Source organism: Orcinus orca, chromosome 15 (assembly GCF_937001465.1).
Source record: "Orcinus orca chromosome 15, mOrcOrc1.1, whole genome shotgun sequence".
Classification (NCBI taxonomy): domain Eukaryota; kingdom Metazoa; phylum Chordata; class Mammalia; order Artiodactyla; family Delphinidae; genus Orcinus; species Orcinus orca.
The window spans coordinates 85,981,732-86,001,470 of record NC_064573.1 but is presented as its reverse complement, the minus strand read 5'-3'; the positions used below and the strand labels follow the sequence as shown (position 1 = coordinate 86,001,470).

The 19,739-nt window shown below is 46.6% G+C and overlaps 1 protein-coding gene across 1 annotated transcript in view; it reads right to left on the bottom strand.

Moving 5' to 3' along the window:
* TMEM132C (transmembrane protein 132C) overlaps positions 1 to 19,739 on the bottom strand; it is a 373,010-nt gene that overhangs the window by 230,905 nt on the left and 122,366 nt on the right. The window contains exon 2 of the mRNA XM_033440664.2: positions 8,424 to 9,312. Within this exon, the coding sequence (XP_033296555.2) occupies positions 8,424 to 9,312 (889 nt within the window). The remainder of the gene's footprint in view (positions 1 to 8,423; positions 9,313 to 19,739) is intronic.

Sequence of the window (19,739 nt, the reverse complement as noted above, 5' to 3'; positions counted from 1 at the left end):
TGAGGGTTTTTTGTATCCTCAGACACAAAACGGATCAGGCGAAAAAACCCACACTCCCTAATATTCAATTATAACCGCACACACACAGGCTGCGCTCAGAAATTAATGGAATGGATTTGAGGGTGCAGGTCTGGACTCCCCCAACAGAGAAGGGTTTATCCCTCACGTAGCGAAGGCACACATTCTTATTCATAGCATCTCCTTCCTGCCGCGGGATGGAGCAATTCAGAAGAACCAAGGATGCCACAGTGGAAGGCTCTGAAATACAGCGAGTGGCCCATCTTCTCTAGGGTGGGTTGAAGGATGGCCCTTCTCCCAATTCATGTCCATCTAGAACCTCAGAATGTGACCTTATTTGTAAACAGGGTCTTTGCAGATGTAAGTAGTTAAGGATCTCAAAAATGAGATCATTCTGGATTGGGGTGGGTCTTAAATCCAATGACTCGTTTCTTTTTTTTTTTTTTGTAAATTTTTATTTCATATTGGACTACTGTTGATTTCCAATATTGTGCTAGTTTCAGGGGTACGGCAAAGGGATTCAGTTGTACGTATACATGTATCTATTCCTTTTTAAATTACTTTCCCATTTAGGTTGTTACAGAATATTGAGCAGAGTTCCTTGTGCTCTACAGTAAGTCCTTGTTGGTTATTTTAAATACAGTAGTGTGTATATGTTAAACATCCAATTTATCCCTGTCCCCCTCTCCCCTTTGGTAGCCACAAGTTTGTTTTCTACGTCTGTGAGTCTGTTTCTGTTTTGTAAATAAGTTCATTTGTATCGCTGTTTTTAGATTCAGCTTATAAGCGGTATCATATGATATCTGAATGACAGGTTTCTTTATAAGAGAAACGAGAGGGCAATTTGAGACACAGACATAGAGGAGAAACAGATGGAAAACTGATGTGAAGACAGGGGTAGAGAGTGGAGGGATGCGACCACAAGCAAAGGAACCCTAAAGGCTGACAGCAGCCACCAGCGTCTGAAAGAGGCAAAGAGGCACTCTTCTCTAGAGGCTTCAGAAGGAGCACGGCCCTGCCGTTGTCTTGATTTCAGACTTCTGGCTTCCAGAACCGTCAGAGAAAAAACTTCTGTTGTTTAAGCCATCCAGTTTGGTGCCATTTGTTACAGCAGCCCTGGGACACTAAACCACTCTACTTTGAGCCCTGACTTACGGATCAAGAGATGCAGCATGGCAACCTGCAGACCCAAGCAGGTCCCCAGGCCTGCACGGCGATGGCGGAAAAGTCATTCTGTTTGAAAGACTGTACATAAACCCTGCGTTTCCAGCTGGTCTTCAAGACCAGTAAACCTGGTTGTCGTGGTCTTGGGCTCCAGAGCGGCAACAATTGCTGGGAGTTGAGAAGAGGCTGCTCCCTTTAGAAATGCACGTGAAAAAAAAAAAAAGAAACACACGTGATCCCCCTCTTGCTGCTTCCCTACCGGTCCCATCATTTCCACCGCGGAGGGTGCAGACATCAGACTGGCCGTTGCGCGGAAGTGGAGAACTGTGCGGACGTAATATACTGCCCTCGCTGGATCAAGTGTTGATCTGGGGCGGTCTCGGGGGCTGGTTAATTGAGATTACGGGGGCTGCTAAGGCCCTCTTAGCACTCGCCCACCCCCCGCATACAGCTGCACGTGTCTGTATTCCCTGGCTAGCCCGTACAGACATCTGATGTAAGCCAGCCCATCCCTGCTTTGGCCATCCTCATCATCCGAAACGTTGAGGCGGCTTCTCATCGTGACATGGTACAAAGCATAAGAAACGCTTCAGTGTCCGTGGGAACGATTCAACCGGGCACGATCCTAAGAATGTTGCCAAGTGTGGGAAAGGCAACTGAACATTTGATCACTTGAGGGAAAGAGCCTCAGCTAGACTAGAGTTGTATTTTTTTTAATTCGTTCCATGTTTAATATGTGGTTAAGTTTGGAGGCAAGAAAGAAAGGTCAAGACGAATCATCTTTTCTATCACACACACCATCTGCTGGGAGATATAATGGGATGGCCAAAAAGTTCGTTCGGGTTTTTCCATACCATCTTACAATATATCCCTATATATACATATAGATTATACTTATATATAGTTTCTTTATATATATAATTATTTACAGATGTTTATATATAATACATATGGTTTATTTATATATCTGGCTTATTTCTATATTGTATATATGGTTTAGTTTTGTATATCGTATATTTTTAAAGTATACAATTCAGTGGTGTTCGGTACATTCACAAAGTTGTACACCCATCTGCACCATCTAATTCCAAAATATTTTCATCCCTCCAAAAAGAAACCCCATATCCTTAGCAATCATTCACCACTGGCCATCTATTTCACTGGGTCCTGGCAACCGCTACTCTACCGTCTGTCTCTACGGACTTGCCTATTCTAGATATTTCCTATACATAGAATCGTACCACACGTGGTCTGTTGTGTCTGGCTTCTTCCACTCGGCGCCCTGTTTTCAAGCTTCATCCACAATGGTAGCCCGTATCAATACTTCATAACTTTCTACGGCCATATTCTATTCCATTGTAGGAATATACCACAATTCACTTATTCATTCACCCATTGATGGAATGTTTGGGTTTTCTCCATGTTTTGGCTATTGTGAATAATGCTGCTATGACCATTTGTGTATTTTGCGTACTTGTGTATAATTAAGTGTAAGTAGACTTAGCAGTGAAGCCGCGTGATGGGCTTCAGTCTATTAGGAGAGAGATGCCCCATGAATCCCACCATTCACCCACCAGGGGCATCCTGAGACTCTGCCCTCTGCCCTGCGCTGGTTAGGAACACAATTTGTCTGTAAAAGATGAACCTCACAGAATCCTTGTAGACTTGGAGAGAGCCAGGCTCTGCACTCTACCTGCGTTCCCTCGTTATACGCTGAGGTTCTAGAAATACATCCACCTACAGATCTTATCCTGCTTGAAGAAAAATAATACTTCCCTAACATTCTTCTTCCTTTAGCACATCTCCTTAAAAGCTTCTTGCCTGACTGCACCCTTCATCCTTGGTGTTTATTTACTGGAAAGACGCTGGGAACACAGAGCAGCACTTAAATGCACATGACGTCATGTTGATTTGGCTGGGGGACATTAGTCATTAACAAGAATGACTGTGCATATACCTCGCAGCCACACCAGGACAGAGGTAATGAACCCGTAGGTCCCACATCCGATAGCCAGGAAGGAACAGAACGATACCCCTTGCACCCCGGCGGAGGGCTGCCTCACGACTTACTCCCGTAATTTGTGATCCTACCTCTACAAAGCAAGGGCTCTTCAGACTGGACGCCTGGCATAGCGTCATCTTCCTTCTACTCTTTCTTTATTCTTCTGGGAGGATTACCTCGTGACTTCACCATGTTTTACTTAAAAAGGAAAAATCACCTCTTAGGATTTAAACCCTGAAGGCTCCATGATCACCACTGATACACAAACCTTACCCAGAAAAGGACAAAGCAGCCATGCAAACAGTTGCTCTGTGGTCAGTTCTTCTGGAGAGAAAGAGATGGAAAGATTTCTATTTCTGCTCGTGGGGGTCATGACTCGTTCTGAAGAGTCAGCTACCTTTGAGGGGAGGTGTGGTGGCCCGACCACCGGCTGACAGGACTTGGGATAACTACCTGAGCTCGACAGAAATCCAGAAATACATGGAATCCAAGACAGGTGATGTCAAGTATCTTGTTTTCTCTCTTCCTCAGTCACCTGTGAAATAGTCTGGATCCTTTGGTTTTGAATTGATTATACTGATCAGACACTTAACTCTAGATGGGGAAGGAACAGAATGAGGGAGTACACTGTCAGAAGAGAAACTGAGGAAATACGGTCTCAGCAGCTTTTGACTTTGGTCAGACGCCTAGGATGAGCCAGACTGTTTCTTCATGTCCCACCCAAATCTCCGCACAGACCATCCAGATATCCATACCCTCTGCACGTCAAAGGTGTAGACCAGTGGCTGTCAACTGGGGTGATTTTGTCCCTCAAGGGATCTCTGTCAATGTCTGGAGACAATTTGATTGTCACAACTGAAGAGAAGGTACCACTGCTAGTGGGTGGAGGCCAGAGATGCTGCTGAACCTCCTACAATGCACAGGACGGCCTCACGACAAAGAACGATCTGTCCCCAAATGCCCGTCTTGCGGAGGCTGAGAAATCCTGGCGTAGACTAAACCAGCTGGTACGCTACTTACGTTCTTTTCATTATGAGACTCGAGATAGGACGATCTGCTATGTGTAAGCTCATGGTAGCGGCATAATGTAATCCTGTAAAGAGGAAAGACTCTCTTTATGACTCTCTTAGCATCCCTAATTCCAATCACAAAGTTGCGGGGTTCTGAATTAGTTACACTCGGAGGAGGACATCCCCCGACCGTTTCTGTGAATTAGGGATTTCAATGAAGCAAGCTTATTTCAAAAGGGAGAGGACCAGTGAACCACTGCCTTGGCTTCTTTAGGGATCAATTTCAGTTGCTTCCTGCTAAGATCAGAGGTGCCACGGTGTCCCCTACTCTTCCCTTCAAAGACCTGCAAGGTAAAGAGTGACCTGCCTAACACCTGCAACTTGAGATAATGTGAACGTTGGTCCCAACACAGGGAGTAATTCCACAAAGCCAGTCTAAGATTGAGCTTTGGGTAAGATATGCGGTCCTCAGCATCCCAGCTTGTCAGCAGCATTCAGGTACGTGGAGATGGCATCGGGAATTGTCAGGACTGATGACCCCAATTGTCAATATGTTTTGAAAACCCTCGGAATAGGGAATAATGCTTATGCTTGCCGTAAGGAATCTTGATATTATTTCAAGAAGATTCAGTTAGTAAGTCATGAAGGAAAACATCCATGAAAAGGCACATCATGGTATAAATTTGACATTAGGTATTTGCTTTTGCATCGGTTCAATAAATGTTTACTAGTCCTTGACTACTGGGTTGGCCAAAAAGTTCATCCAGGTTTTCCTGTTGACACCTTCTGGAAAAATCCGAATGAACTTTTTGGCCAGCCCAATATGTGCTAAGCTGTATCCCAGGGGACAAGGGACTGATACCCATGGAACTGACCTACTTAGAAGTGTCTGTAAAACATATCCAGTTGGGTATTTTCCTTTACGTTGGCCCTTATTCTATGTTTCTATTTTTCCAAAATAGGTTTCTAAAATAACGTTCTATCCACAGGAAACAAAGCTTCAACCTCCACACCTTGACTGCATCTGGAACCAATCTGGTCACAAAGCAGGGACGGCCCTTGAATTAAATGCACGACTAACTAATGAAATGCAGGCGGCTTCCTCGAGCCCACGGAAGAGAGTATCGTTTGTGAAAACGATCTCAGAAAGGAGGCTTAGGCCAAGTGTCCATGTATGTTATTGGCCCTATAAAAATTCCCAAGAAGTTTGAGTTGTCTTCAAGCATCATAGCCTTGTCGGCAAAGCCATCTTCCAGGGAGGCAATGGAGAATGTCTTTGGATTTCACGGTCAGGAAGGGTGTAGCAAAGTCCCTCCCCCCGCCCAAAAAAAAATCCCCCGTGAATTTCGCAGCTAGGTTCCAGTGATGGGCCAGATGGATTTCTCCTGTGACCATCACCGGAGACAGCTGGATAAAGGTGGACTTCCACGAGCTGCTACTTTTACTAGGAAGAAAGTGGTGTTTCCCAGACTTCAGTAAGCCTCATGCAAAGTTCACTATTTTGCCACATCTGTGTACATCTTTTTGTATTTTCTTACTGAATATTTTTTTCCTTAGAATAATTAATTTATAAATTAAAATGAGATACGTTATCTGGAAAGGGAATACCTACTTTACCCACAGCCTTCCCATACCAATCAGGGCAGCTGCATCCTTCACGCCCAATGTCTTAGAGTCATTCTTTTTTTTTTTTTTTTGCAGTACGTGGGCCTCTCACTGTTGTGGCCTCTCCCGTTGCAGAGTACAGGCTCACGGGCCCAGCCGCTCCGTGGCATGTGGGATCTTCCCGGACCGGGGCACGAACCCGCGTCCCCTGCATCAGCAGGCGGACTCTCAACCACTGCGCCACCAGGAAAGCCCTTGGAGTCATTCTTGACTCTGTTTCTCCTCCACCTCCTCTCTCTCCCCATGACTCTGATCCGTGGATGGAAAGATCAGGAAGGCAGAAATAGGGCCACTGCCCTTCCCGGCATCAAGCAACATCCATGTCGTTCCGACCCTCTGTGCTCCCAAAGCTCTTGTCATTATAAAACAAATTTTTTGCTCTTTAAACAAAAGCATGGTGAAGTGAGAATCAATACAGCTTTCAGAACACACCTGGTAGCTGTTGTTTTATGCAAAGCGCAATATCCTTTCACTGCTAAAATAGAATTCAATGCTTATGGAAGTTCTGATGGGTGTTCAACAGCAACCCTTCATAGAAGCACTTTTATGTGCCAGATACCGTTGTAAGCATCTCACAAATAAATATCAGCCCACTGAATCTTCCCACCCCTACGGCAGTAGGTACCAGAGTCTCATCTGAATTAGGAAACTAAGGCACATGGAGATGAGGTGGCATGCCTCCAGTCCCAAAGCCAGAAAGCAGACCAGAATTGAGGCCAGCTGGTTGCAGGACCTGTGTTCTCCCACATCATGCTCATCTTTGTGATGAAAAATACAGAAAACAGCTTCTCCTCTCCAGTGAACCAGGTCTGAGTGTCCCACCTGCAGCGGAAGGCCCTGCATCTTACACATGGGGACCCAGTGGCTCAGGCATACTCACCCCTCAAGCCTGCTGTGCTAAAGAGGGAAGCTAAGGATAAGTACAAGTGGGAAGATACTTATGACTCTGGAATTTTAAAACTTGTTAGCAGTACTACTGATGCCCTGCCTTCTATCCCTCTTTTCCAAAGCTCAGGATTGATATATTTATTTTGCAATAGAAGAACATGAGACCAGGGTGCTAACGGACTCAGTGGAAATGAAACTCAAACCTTCCAGATCAGTGTCTTTCCCCATCCAAGGCAGGAGGAAGCAAACCTGGATTCTTTTATCTCAATATCTGCTATCCTGGCCCTGCAGTTATAAGGCTGACACTTGCATTAAGACACTGAGTTTATCCTTCCTCCCCGCCAAAGGCAGCAGGCACCAGGCTGACCACCCATCAGTACAAATACGATGGGAATTTTTCCCCCAGGGCACAGTTTATATTTTGTAGAAGATGCAGGACTGCCGAACGTCACTGAAAGTGATGCTGTAAAGCCCTTGATCATATCCCAAACCACTGTCAAAGACGGACCTGGCAAAACTAGTCCACTTAAAAATTGAAAGAAAAAATTATAAGGATGATGACTAGACAGACACTTCAGAAGAGAATTATTCGAATCCAAAGGACTAAGAAATGCCTCAAGAAACTTATTAAAACCCTTGAAAATGGACCATTCTTATCATCAGACAACAAAATTTAAACCAAAGTGAAATATGCTACGAGATGCCATCATTCTCTTTTGCGAATATTTTCCCCAGCAACTCAAGCAACATGTGATTAATTTTTTATTCTAAAAAGAACCAAAGCACAGCTGCAATTACAACCTAAGTCCTTCTTAACGATACCAGACAAAAACCTGCTATTTATCATCCTTATCTTTTAAACAAATCTCAAGCAAATAGTTTTTCATTTTTATGAAATCCTAGGCCACATTTTAAGAGGATTTGCTTCAGGTGGCTTTCCCCCCCGTTATTAGTTATCCTCAGATAACAGGCGCTCCTGATCTAAACCTTAGAATCACTGTGCAGAGAAAGAGCCCATTACAAGTTTGGGGTGATTTGCTGAACCAACAGAGGTGATGGTAGGTGGGTTGTTCTGTAGTTGTTTCAATTTAGTTTTCTTTTTTCTTTTTTTATGAGATGGAATACCTCTGCTGAAGAATCTTCTGTTGGGCAGACTCCCTGAATCATTGCTAAACTGTACTCAGAAACTGGGGTTTTCCCACCGCTAACTGGCAAGATTTAACCCCACCAAAAAAAAAAAAAACAAACTTATCCTTGGCTTTTTTTTTTTCACGTTTACACCCCAAGTGAGATAGCAGAGAGTGAGATATGCCTATGTCTTTTCTTGGGCCCCCTGAACATACACTTGGCCATGCAACCAAGTATTTGTACATGTATTAAAAAAATCTGAAGCTTAAAAAAAGTCCTATCCTTCTGCCAATTCAAAGGTAATACAAGGTCAGAAGACAGTGGGTAAGTTAGTCTTGTTTCTTAGGGGTGCACTTCCGGCCCTCATTCTCCCACCTCCTAATATACAGCGAAGCTGCTGAAAGCCTGTGGCCGGGTGCAGAATGTGGCTTCTACTCTGAAGCCGGAGCGTCCCTGAAGGCGGTGAAGATGGATTCTTCTCAAATCCGCACCCCACCTTCCCGTCCGGCGTCACCGTACGCACGCCCCAGACTACAGCGGGCACCTACCTCAAGATGAAGAAGTCCACGGTGGAATTGCTGGCCACGGTGACATAGGCAGTGACCACGTCTCCTTGCTTGGCCGGCCGGGAGGGCAGCCAGACGGCCACGTTGCCATCTAGGCGCAACTCGCTGAGCTGGGCGCTGTCCTGGACCCGGTAGAGGCCGACGGCGCCGATCCTCTGCAGGTGGGACGTGCTTTCCCCCAGCCCGTCCTTCCCGGGGCGGATGGCATTGCCCTTCCGGACGTCGCCGCCCGCACAGTCTCCGCGCTCGTCCCCGGGCTGCAGGGCGTAGTAGAGCTCCACGGGGCTGCCCTCGGGGGGCTCGGGCGACTTCTTCCTCCCGGCCACCACCGTGGGGGGCCCGAACCAGCCGGCCGGGAGCTCCAGCTGCGCCACGCACAGCCCCAGGGCCCCCTGCAGCCGGCAGCTGCCCCTCACCTCCCGGGTCTCCCGGAAGGCGAACACCCGCAGGCAGGGCAGCCTCTGCGCGGGGTCGGCGTCGTCCCAGTCCCTGCCTACCACGTGGAAGAGCACCTGCACGCGGGGCCGGCTCAGGGAGACCTTGTCCCGCAGGATGTGCGCTTTCAGCTTCCAGTTGAAACTAACCTTGTCGGTGGGACCCAAAAAGTCTGGAGTCGACATCAGGTCCGGGGGCACGACCTTTTCCACCGAAAAAGGCCCATAGCTGGCATTTAAGATCGGGGGCCGCCTGGCTTTGTAGGGGAAGAAGGACTCGACTCGGGACTGCAGGCTGGAGTTGCGTGTCAAGTCCTGGTTGGTTTCCTTCAGGAAGAAGGAGGTCTCCGCTCTGAGCACGTGGTAGGTCACGGGCAGATAAGGGGGCAGCGAGGAAAACCTCTGGATGTTGTCTGTGACCCCACGGCCCTCGATCACTGCAGGGGGGAAAGAAAAAAGAAAAAGACAAAGATGGGGTTATTCCGGGCTCCTTAGAGGTCACTTAGCAACGAGGGGTAATTGACGAGCAATTTAGAAACGAGGGCAAACACTCCGCAGTCCACTTGGCTAGGATTTTCATGTTCCTTCGATCAGCCAGTAAATGACAACATGCTCCGAAAATTACCTGCGTGTATTAGGTCGAAACCTACGAAAGGGAGATTTTTGTCCATTAAGAATTGTTGAACAGTGGCAACTTTATGGAGTCTGATCTAATGCTGGCAAGTGTGGGAGTGTAAAGTGGGTGCATTTATTAATAACTTGCATGAGTTTCAACATTTTTAATGACACTGGTACATGAAGAGAAAACCAGACCAGTGGAAGGGAACCGTTCATAAACAAGCCCCTGTACATCTAGACATTTCGTATGTTTTAAAGGTGGTACCACAAATCATGAGGCAGAGACAGACTTTAAATGGTACTAGGACAACCGACCAGCCGTTTGGCAAAAAGATACAATTAGGGCCATACCTCACACCATACACAAGCATGAACTTCAAATGGATCAGTGATCTAGATGTAAAAAAATGACATCTTTTCACTACTGAATGAAAATGTGATTTCCTCTATAACCTGGGTCTAGGGAAAGCTCTCTAACGATAACCCAAACGCCGAATGCAATTAAACAGTGATAAACGTGCCTGTGTAAAACTTTTACAAGACCTTGCTCACAGCCAAAACTATCATAAAGTCGAAAGAAAAAGGGCAACCTGGGAGACACTGCAAACTGCTCACTTACGGTGCTCAACTCAGCCTGCAGGTGCGTTCTGTTTGGTCCACGGTATTTTAAAAGATGGCTATGAATGGGAACCTTTTTTAAAAACTGGGGAGTATCTGGGTTTCCAGCTTCTCTGCACACATGAGAAGAGTGGCAGCATGTAGGCTGTCTGCCCACCCGGCAACGGTAAGAGAACAGACCCAGCAAACCACCTTTGCTCAGTACCATTTCCTGCTGGACCCTCAGGAGCACCTGAGTTTAAAAGCACCAGTTAGGGGGCTTCCCTGGTGGCGCAGTGGTTGAGAGTCCGTCTGCCGATGCGGGGGACGCGGGTTCGTGCCCCGGTCCGGGAAGATCCCACATGCCGCGGAGCAGCTAGGCCCGTGAGCCATGGCCACTGAGCCTGCGCGTCCGGAGCCTGTACTCTGCAGCGGGAGGGGCCCCAGTGGTGAGAGGCCCGCGTACCAAAAAAAAAAAAAAAGAATACTAAAAGCACCAGTTAGAATCTCCAGCCGGGTAAGTAAATGTACACTGGAGGCTGGAGGTTCAACACTGAGCCAGGGAAAAGCAGCACATCGCTCCCATCTTCCTGTCTTTCTCTGTCCATCACCCACATCATTAGCAGTACAACCAGCTGCCTCCTTGCTGGTTGAAGGTTGCCCTCTACAGCTTACCCGTGGGTTGATACTTACATTGCTGGGGACTCGCTGCTCGCCCAGGGCACGGGAGGTTACTGCGCCCCAACTGCTAACTTTGCAAAGCCCAGGAAAGACCATCGCCTGGCCCTTGTCTTTCAGAACCAGACCAGAAAACCCACATAAGCCCCCATTCATACCCTGAGAGAGAACACAGGCATTCCTCTCCCCTGATGCTCCAACCTCCCCTGCTGTCCCTGCTTCTAACTGCAGCCGGCACAGCCCATCCAGCCTATGGGGCTACCCCATTGCCTCTCTCCTCCGGAACTTCCCCTAATCCTCTTCCCGGCCAGGACACTGGCTAGCAGATCAAAGCTGCCTTTGGTGCTGCAGCCTAACGCCCTTAGGTTGTAAAGGTGGCTTTTCAAAGGAATAGCTTTCTCCCTTGTTCTTCGCCCAGAGGCGTTGTTCTGAGGTCACCGGTAACACGGGTACTTTGCCCCGCTCTCTTTAGGGATATTTCACTGCTTCCCTTTTAACCCACTCATTTCAGGACCAGGTTAAAACACTCTCAGAAGACCCTGCATAACATTCTAGAAAAGGTTCTGGCTCTATGTGCTTAAAGAAAATCATTGACTTTTTTTTTTTAACACCTTTATTGGAGTATAATTGCTTTACAGTGGTGTGTTAGTTTCTGCTTTATAACAAAGTGAATCAGCTATACATATACATATGTTCCCATATCTCTTCCCTCTTGCGTCTCCCTCCCTCCCACCCTCCCTATCCCACCCCTCTAGGTGGTCACAAAGCACCAGGCTGATCTCCCTGTGCCATGCGGCTGCTTCCCACTAGCTAGCTATTTTACATTTGGTAGTGTATATATATATGTCCATGCCTCTCTCTCACTTTGTCACACTGACAAAGGATTAATCTCTAAGATTTACAAGCAGCTCATGCAGCTCAATAACAAAAAACAAACGACCTAATCCAAAAATGGGCAGAAGACCTAAATAGATATTTCTCCAAAGAAGATATACAGATTGCCAACAAACACATGAAAGAATGCTCAACATCATTAATCATTAGAGAAATGCAAATCAAAACTACAATGAGATATCATCTCACACCGGTCAGAATGGCCATCATCAAAAAATCTAGAAACAATGAATGCTGGAGAGGGTGTGGAGAAAAGGGAACACTCTTGCACTGTTGGTGGGAATGTGAATTGATACAGCCACTATGGAGAACAGTACGGAGGTTCCTTAAAAAACTAAAAATAGAATTACCATACGACCCAGCAATCCCACTCCTGGGCATATACCCTGAGAAAACCATAATTCAAAAAGAGTCATGTACCAAAATGTTCATTGCAGCTCTATTTACAATGGCCAGGACATGGAAGCAACCTAAGTGTCCATCATTGGATGAATGGATAAAGAAGATGTGGCACCACATATATACAATGGAATATTACTCAGCCATAAAAAGAAACGAAATTGAGATATTTGTAGTGAGGTGGATGGACCTAGAGTCTGTTATGCAGAGTGAAGTAAGTCAGAAAGAGAAAAACAAACACTGTATGCTAACACATATATATAGAATCTAAGAAAAAAAAAAACAAAGGTCATGAAGAACCTAGGGGTAAGATGGGAATAAAGACACAGACCTACTAGAGAAAGGGTAATCATTGACTCTTTAAGCAACTTGTAGAATTGTATCAAACCCAATGGATTAATTACTACATTTAACGCTTTTATTCTGATGTATTCATCCCCCTCCAAAAAAGCTTTTAAACCTTGAAGGGTAGAGATTTAGAGACTGGTTTGTTTGGAAAAGATAGTGGGCCAAGGACTTTCTGAAGGAACAGAGCAAGGATTCTAAGGCCCATCTGTGCAGGGTGTATTCCACAACAGGGAAGCTTGTCAACAAGCTTTCTCATCATTCTTCACTCTTCTTGCACCTAAAAATGCCTTTTTTCTCCTTTTTTTTGGTCTTTTTACTTTTAAAAAAATCCTAAAAATGAACCTTTTGCTTTGAAGCAAATGCTGAGTTTATTTTCGATGACATAAAGCTGAAGTGGGCGTGCTGTCCTCTCATCTCTTCTCTTAGGCTGCTTCCATTATTTAACTCCCTCTTTATCTTTCGTATGGGACGGGAAGTGCCTAGCTCATACCTTCCTGCTGAACCTAGTTCTGAAGTTTTCCAGTTAATGAGAGATTTAACTCGAGCCAAGAAGAGACAGACATTGTAAAGAAGGGAGTGGGATCTAGTATAGTGGTTAAAGACATGATGTTTGGCTATAGAGATCTAGAGTTGATCTACTCAATGCCCATGTGATCTCAAGCAAGTTCTTACCTTGTTGGACAGTTTCAGTTTCCATAGATAAATGGATGGATGGATGGATGGATGGATGGATGGAAGGATGGATGGATGGAATGATGGATGGATGGATGGATGGATGGATGGAAGGATGGATGGATGGATGGATGGAAGGATGGATGGATGGATGGAAGGATGGATGGATGGAAGGATGGATGGAAGGATGGATGGAAGGATGGATCAATGGCTGGATGAATGCCTGGATGGATAGATGGATCAATGGTTGGATGGATGTTTGGATGGATGGATGGGTACACAGGTAGATAGACAGGTGGACAGATTTCATTATATAGGATCTAATAGTACCTGTTGTAGAGCAATTACAAAATGGCTCCCATTCTCCTCCTCTTTCTACACATTTTGTGTGTGATTTTGCAATTTTCCCTTCAAAATTAGGAGTCTATTGCCCCACTCCTTGAATCTAGGTTGGCCTTGAATTTGCTCTTGTCGGCAGGATGTGGCAGAAGTGACGATGTGCCAATTCCAAGCTCAGGTTTCCACTAACCCTCTTTTGAATTTCTGCAGAGACCATGTGAAGGACAGCAGAGTTATTCCAGTGGAGGCCATCCAAAATCAGCCAACCCAGAGCCTGCGGCCACCCCCAAACAAGTGAGAGAGCCCAGCCAAAATTAGCCAAGTTCAGCAAAGATTGGTCACCCCTAGACTCATGAGAAATGAAAAGCGAACTAGGTCTCTAAATTTGGAGGTGGTGTTTTATGCAGCAACACCTGATGGGGTAACTCATAAATATCAAGAGATTACCAAGGATAAGAAACTGAACAAATACAGTGACACCAACATGAGACTCCCTCCTCCTCGAGGGAATTAGAGTAATTCAAACAGAACTGAAAAGGGAATCACTTTCTCATTGGTAAGACTCAAGTGGTTTCCCACCTTGTAGGTGGACCTGCAATACCCAACCTCATAGACGCTCATGAAAACGGCCCCCCTGGAGCTGTGCTAGGCCCGTCTGCACAGCCACGTGCTGTGACACCATATGGGTCTCCCAAGCTCATCTCACATTTTGGGGAGCCTTCATCTGGCAGATTAAGGGGCCCGTGGTGGTCACCAGCCGTTGTGGTATTTCTCTCCTGACGCTCTATCTGCTGATTGCAAAGAAACCATCCCACGGTTGCCGTGACCTAGTGAAACACAGACAGATATCCACCTTCTAATTCTGGTTCATCCACTCATAGCAGCATCTCCTAGAAAGATAGGACTGTTGAGTAATTTTTACCCATCTGAAACAATACCCCTGGAGAAGTCCGATGCTGTCTGCCTCCGGACGTGGAGCGGGGAAGAGGAGAGAAGCTGACAGCTGCACCTCCGCATCTGGCCTCCCAGCTGACAGCACGTTCATTTGCTGTCTCCCTTCCTGTTTATCCATTTTCTTTATCTGTGCTTGCCTGTCAGTGTCGGGATATCGTGTCCTCCATCAGCCGCTCATCAGAGAACTCTACTGCAAAGCTGCCTGCCGGAAATTGAGTTTTAGAGATTCTGAGACAGTGGACGCGGCAGGTGTCCATGCCACTTAGCACCCAGACAGAACAACCCCAGGGGAAATGACCCTTCGGCGAACGTCATGTGCCCCCTCCACTGTGATGCTCGCTTTGGGATGTGTTGACCGAGATGGATTCTTTAGCATTGATTCTCTCTGAGCTGTGACATGAAGGATGGGTTGGATCTCAGGAGGGTGAGTGGGATTAGGGGAAGGATCCTTGGAAGCGGGGTGCGGAGCACAGCACCAGGAAAGGGTCAGTGGAGGGAAAGCTCAGGAGCTGGGTGTGTGAGGAGTGGGAAGCTGGTCTAGGAAGCGGGGCCGGGGCCCGCCGTTGCCCTGAATGTGGTAAGCGATGGATGCTCGTGTGGTACTTTGGTGAAAATGCTAGGTCCCGGTTTCCTTGTCAATTAAATAAGCTACAAGCAAACCCCGCTGGAATACTCCAGAGGCACAAGTGGTGCTGCTTCAGGATGTGCAAAGGTCCTTCCTAAAGAGTATCAGAGGTTCTCAACTAAGGGTGACTTTGCACCCTGGAGATGCCTGGCAACGTCTACAGGAGACATTTTTGATTTTCACAGCTGGGTGCTACTGTCACCTAGTGGGGTGAGACTAGCGATGCTGAGAACATCCTACAATGCACGGGACAGCCCCCCGCCACAAAGAATCGTCCAGTCCAAAATGCCGGTAGTGCCAAGGATGAGAAACCCTGATCTAGCTCGATTCACAGCAGGTGTTCAGAGGTTTGTCACAGATGCCAAAGAGACAGGAGGAAGGACTGTAACCGAACCCTCTCCAGCCCAGTGAGAGGAATGCATCCCAGGTTAAGAGCATTCCCAAAGCCAGACCACGTCCAAAAATGAACCCCTGTCCCCAATGTACTAGGTAAGTTTTTGGTTTTTTTGCAAATACCTTAAACTTTTGAGTTTGAGAATCTTCATTTTTAAAGTGGGAATCATATCAAAACCAATTCCCTTAGAGCAATGAAGAAAGTACCCAGCACCTAGAACATGCCTAATAATTGGGGAGCAGTTTCTGTTCCTGTTATTATTATTATGATCATTACCATTATTTCAATCCTGTTGATAAGTTATAGTAAAAAGGTTTTCAGGCTACAGCAACATGAAAAAAATAGGTGATAATTATAATTCGTAAAAAAAAAAAAGTTGGGTGACAGCCATGTGAGAAAAGAAATCTGCGATCAAGAGGGGTGGGCTCTTGTTATAACTTCAATGACCTGTTCCGACATCTCCAGTTTACCTGTGTGATATCAGAAACCTACGACACAGAAACCTGCCTTTCCCCACAAGCCTCAAGAAAAACCCTGATTGGACTTTCCTTCCAAGTCATCGCAGCTTACTTGAAACACAAGCCGGCCTGAGTACTTGGAAGGTTTTTTTCCTCTCCCTCCACCATTTGTGATTTATAACATTCGCCAGACACAAAATGTCTCTCTGATAAATATGACACATTGTTACTTTTCTTCTTGAAACAAAAGGCACCTTGATAAATGGATTATTTGATTTCAATGCCTCTTCTGAACAAACCTCCCCCCAGTATCCTCTGCTGAAATTACATAGTGTGGTTTGCAATTTCGAAACAGTAAAACTCTCCTTTAAAGGAGCAGGTACTTATGTTCCCCTTGGAGGCCATGGGGGGGGGTATGCCCCCCTGTTCTCTGGTTAAAGTCCATAATCACTCTCAGGCACTCCTCAATCAGTCCCCTGGAAGTAGAGCAAAGGAGACATGCCTTTCGAAGACAAACTCTCTAAAACACCCAGAATCTCAGCCTTTATCAGCATGAGAATAGTGCCTTGGGTAGGCACAGCGGGAAATATTTGCTATGCAAAGTTCTAAATCTAAAACGCGGTCTTTTTTTTTTTTTTTTTTTTTTTGCGGTACACGGGCCTCTCACTGTTGTGGCCTCTCCCGTTGCGGAGCACAGGCTCCGGGCACGCAGGCCCAGCGGCCATGGCTCACGGGCCCAGCTGCTCCGCGGCACGTGGGATCTTCCCGGACCGGGGCACGAACCCGTGTCCCCTGCATCGGCAGGCAGACTCTCAACCACTGCGCCACCAGGGAAGCCCCTAAAACGCAGTCTTTTAACTGGGCTGCAATTGGCAAATGGCTTGATCTTGGCAAACGGCCCACAAGGCCGATCCCTCCTCCTCCATCCCTGCAATGTGGCTCAGACCCCAGGTCCACGAGGGGCCCCGACTGGCTCAAGACAGAGCTCCCCCGTGAGACAGTGTACGTATTAGTTTCCTATTGCTGCCGTAACACATTACCACAGCTTAGTAGTGTAAACCAACAGCAAAAAAATATTTATTTATAGTTCTGGAGGTCAGAAGTCTACCATGAAGGGGTCGGCAGGGCTGCGATCCCCCGGGAGGCTTCAGGGGATAATCACTTCCGAGCCTTTTCCGTTTGTTAGAGGCGCCTGCGTTCCGTGGCTCCTGGCCACTTCCTTCCTCTCTCTCTCTTCAAAGCCAGCAGCTTCTCTTCTCTCTGACCTCCGGCCTCCGTCTTGTAAGGACCTTTGTGGTTACATCAGCTCATCTGGGTGATCCAGGACCATCTCCTCATCTCAAACTGTTCAACTGAATCACATCTGCTAAGTCCCTCTTGCCACGTAAGGTCACACATTCACAGGCTCTGACAACTGAGGAACAGACATCTTTATGGGGGCGGATGGTGGTACCGTTCCGCTGACCAGAGATGGCATTCGGGGTGTTCGCAGAGGCAGAGCTGGTTATCACAGTGACTAGAGGGAAGAATACCACTGATGTTTAGAGAGCGGGGTCCAGCTCTGCTGGATGCCCTGCAAGGCCTGAAAATGGTCCCAGGCAACAAATAATTGCCCAGGCCCTGCATGACTTCTGACTGTCCCACTGGACACTCACAAAGGTGAGAAACCTATTAGGACGACCCAAGCCAAGAACCTATCTCCACTAAAAATTCCGGGAGGGGCAACAATGGAACCTGTGCATTTGCCAGTATTGCAATTACTGGGGTGCAGATTGTACTTATTTATTTATGGCTTATTTATTTATGGGTCTTCGTTGCTGCACACGGGCTTTCTCTAGTTGTGGCGAGCAGGGGTTACTCTTCGTTGAAGTGTGCGGGCGTCTCATTGCAGTGGCTTCTCTTCTTGCGGAGCACGGGCTCTGGGCACACGGGGTTCAGTAGTTGCGGCACGTGGGCTCAGCAGTTGTGGCTTGCGGGCTCAGTAGTTGTGGCGCACGGGCTTAGTTGCCCCGCGGCATGTGGGATCTTCCCGGACCAGGGCTCGAACCGGTGTCCCCTGCATTGGCAGGCGGATTCTTAACCACTGCACCATCAGGGAAATCCAGGTTGTACTTTGATTTCATGAAACTTTACTAAAAACTTGTTTACCCTTTTGGCAAATTACATGAGCAATGCCCTATCTGCCTGTGAAATCCAAATTGCCCAAAGAGCTATACCAGCCTGCATGTGTGGCTGACACATCCATGCTGACGCTAATACACGGGCGAGTATCTGACGAACTTCATTTGACCTTCCCTATATGTACACATATTAAAACATTATTTTCCGATCCATTACTTTGGTCATATTTTTCATCTCTAGAACAGGGCACTAGACTGATTTGTTTTTAATTATGTATATAGACAGTTTACAAGACTATGAATTTAATTTTATGATCTATAAAGCTAAGGGTTGAGAACCACTGGTCTAATCCAGGGGTTGGCACACTTTTTTCTTGAAGAGAATATAATAAACACCTTAGGCTTTGCAGCCTTAGAAGCAAAATCAATGTTACAAAGGTACTTATATAGCTATTTTAAATGTAACCATTTACATTTTTACTTTTTACCATTCTTACATGTTTACATCACCCTGTGGCCCACTCAGCCTGTGGGCCACACAAAACTAGGTGGTGGGCTGGATTTGGCCCATGGTCTGATGTTTGCCAATCCCGGGTTTAAACCACACAGGGTAATTCCAGATCTGTCTCCAGTAACTGGTTCAATTCTGCACAGGCCCAAACCCGTGGTTCCCACATAGGGGCAATTATGCCACCTGGGGGCCATCTGGAAATGTCTGGAAACAATTTTTTTCTTGATGTAGCTGTTTTTGTAAATTTTTAATTTTTTCAATGTATTTTTCTAATTGGGGTAACACTGACTTCTAATACCATGTAAGTTTCATGTGGCCAACATTGTATGTTTACTTCTGTATACACTACAGCACGCTCACCACCGAAAACTGGTTTCCATCCGTCAGCACACAGTCAATCCCCTTGACCCATGTAGCCGCCCCTCCCCCTATTTTTTTTTTTTTTTGCGGTACGCGGGCCTCTCCCTGCTGTGGCCTCTCCCGTTGCGGAGCACAGGCTCCGGACGCGCAGGCTCAGCGGCCATGGCTCACGGGCCCAGCCGCTCCGCGGCACGTGGGATCCTCCCGGACCGGGGCACGAACCCGCGTCCCCTGCATCAGCAGGCGTACTCTCAACCACTGCGCCACCAGGGAAGCCCCCCCTCCCCCTGGTAACCACTACTCTGTCCTCTGTATCTACGTATTTGTTTTTGTTTGGTTTGGTCTGTTCACTTATTCTGATTTCATGTTGCTTGGTTGGTTGGTTGCTTGGTTGGTGGGAATGTAAACTGCTGCATCCACCATGGAAGACAGTACAGAGAGTCCTCAAAAAATTAAGAATAGAGCTGCTATATGATCCAGCTATCCTACTTCCGGGTATTTATCCAAAGAATACAGAAACACTAATTTGAAAAGACATCTGCACCCCTATGTTCATTGCAGCACTGCTTACAATAGCCGAGACATGGAAACAACCTAAGTGCCCATCAGTGGGTAAATGGATAAAGAAGATGTGGTACCTATACATCTATCTATAGAGATAGATATTGACGTCTATGTAGATATCTATGTACCTGTGTATCTATAGATGTTTCTATCTATCTAGATACCTACATATAAGGGAAGACTACTCATCCATAAAAAAGATGAAATCTTGCCATTTGAGACAACACAGATGGATCTCGAGAGTATCATGCTAAGTGAAATAAATCAGATGGTGAAAGACACGTACTGCATGATTTCACTCACATGGAAACAGTTCCACTGCCATGGTTGGGG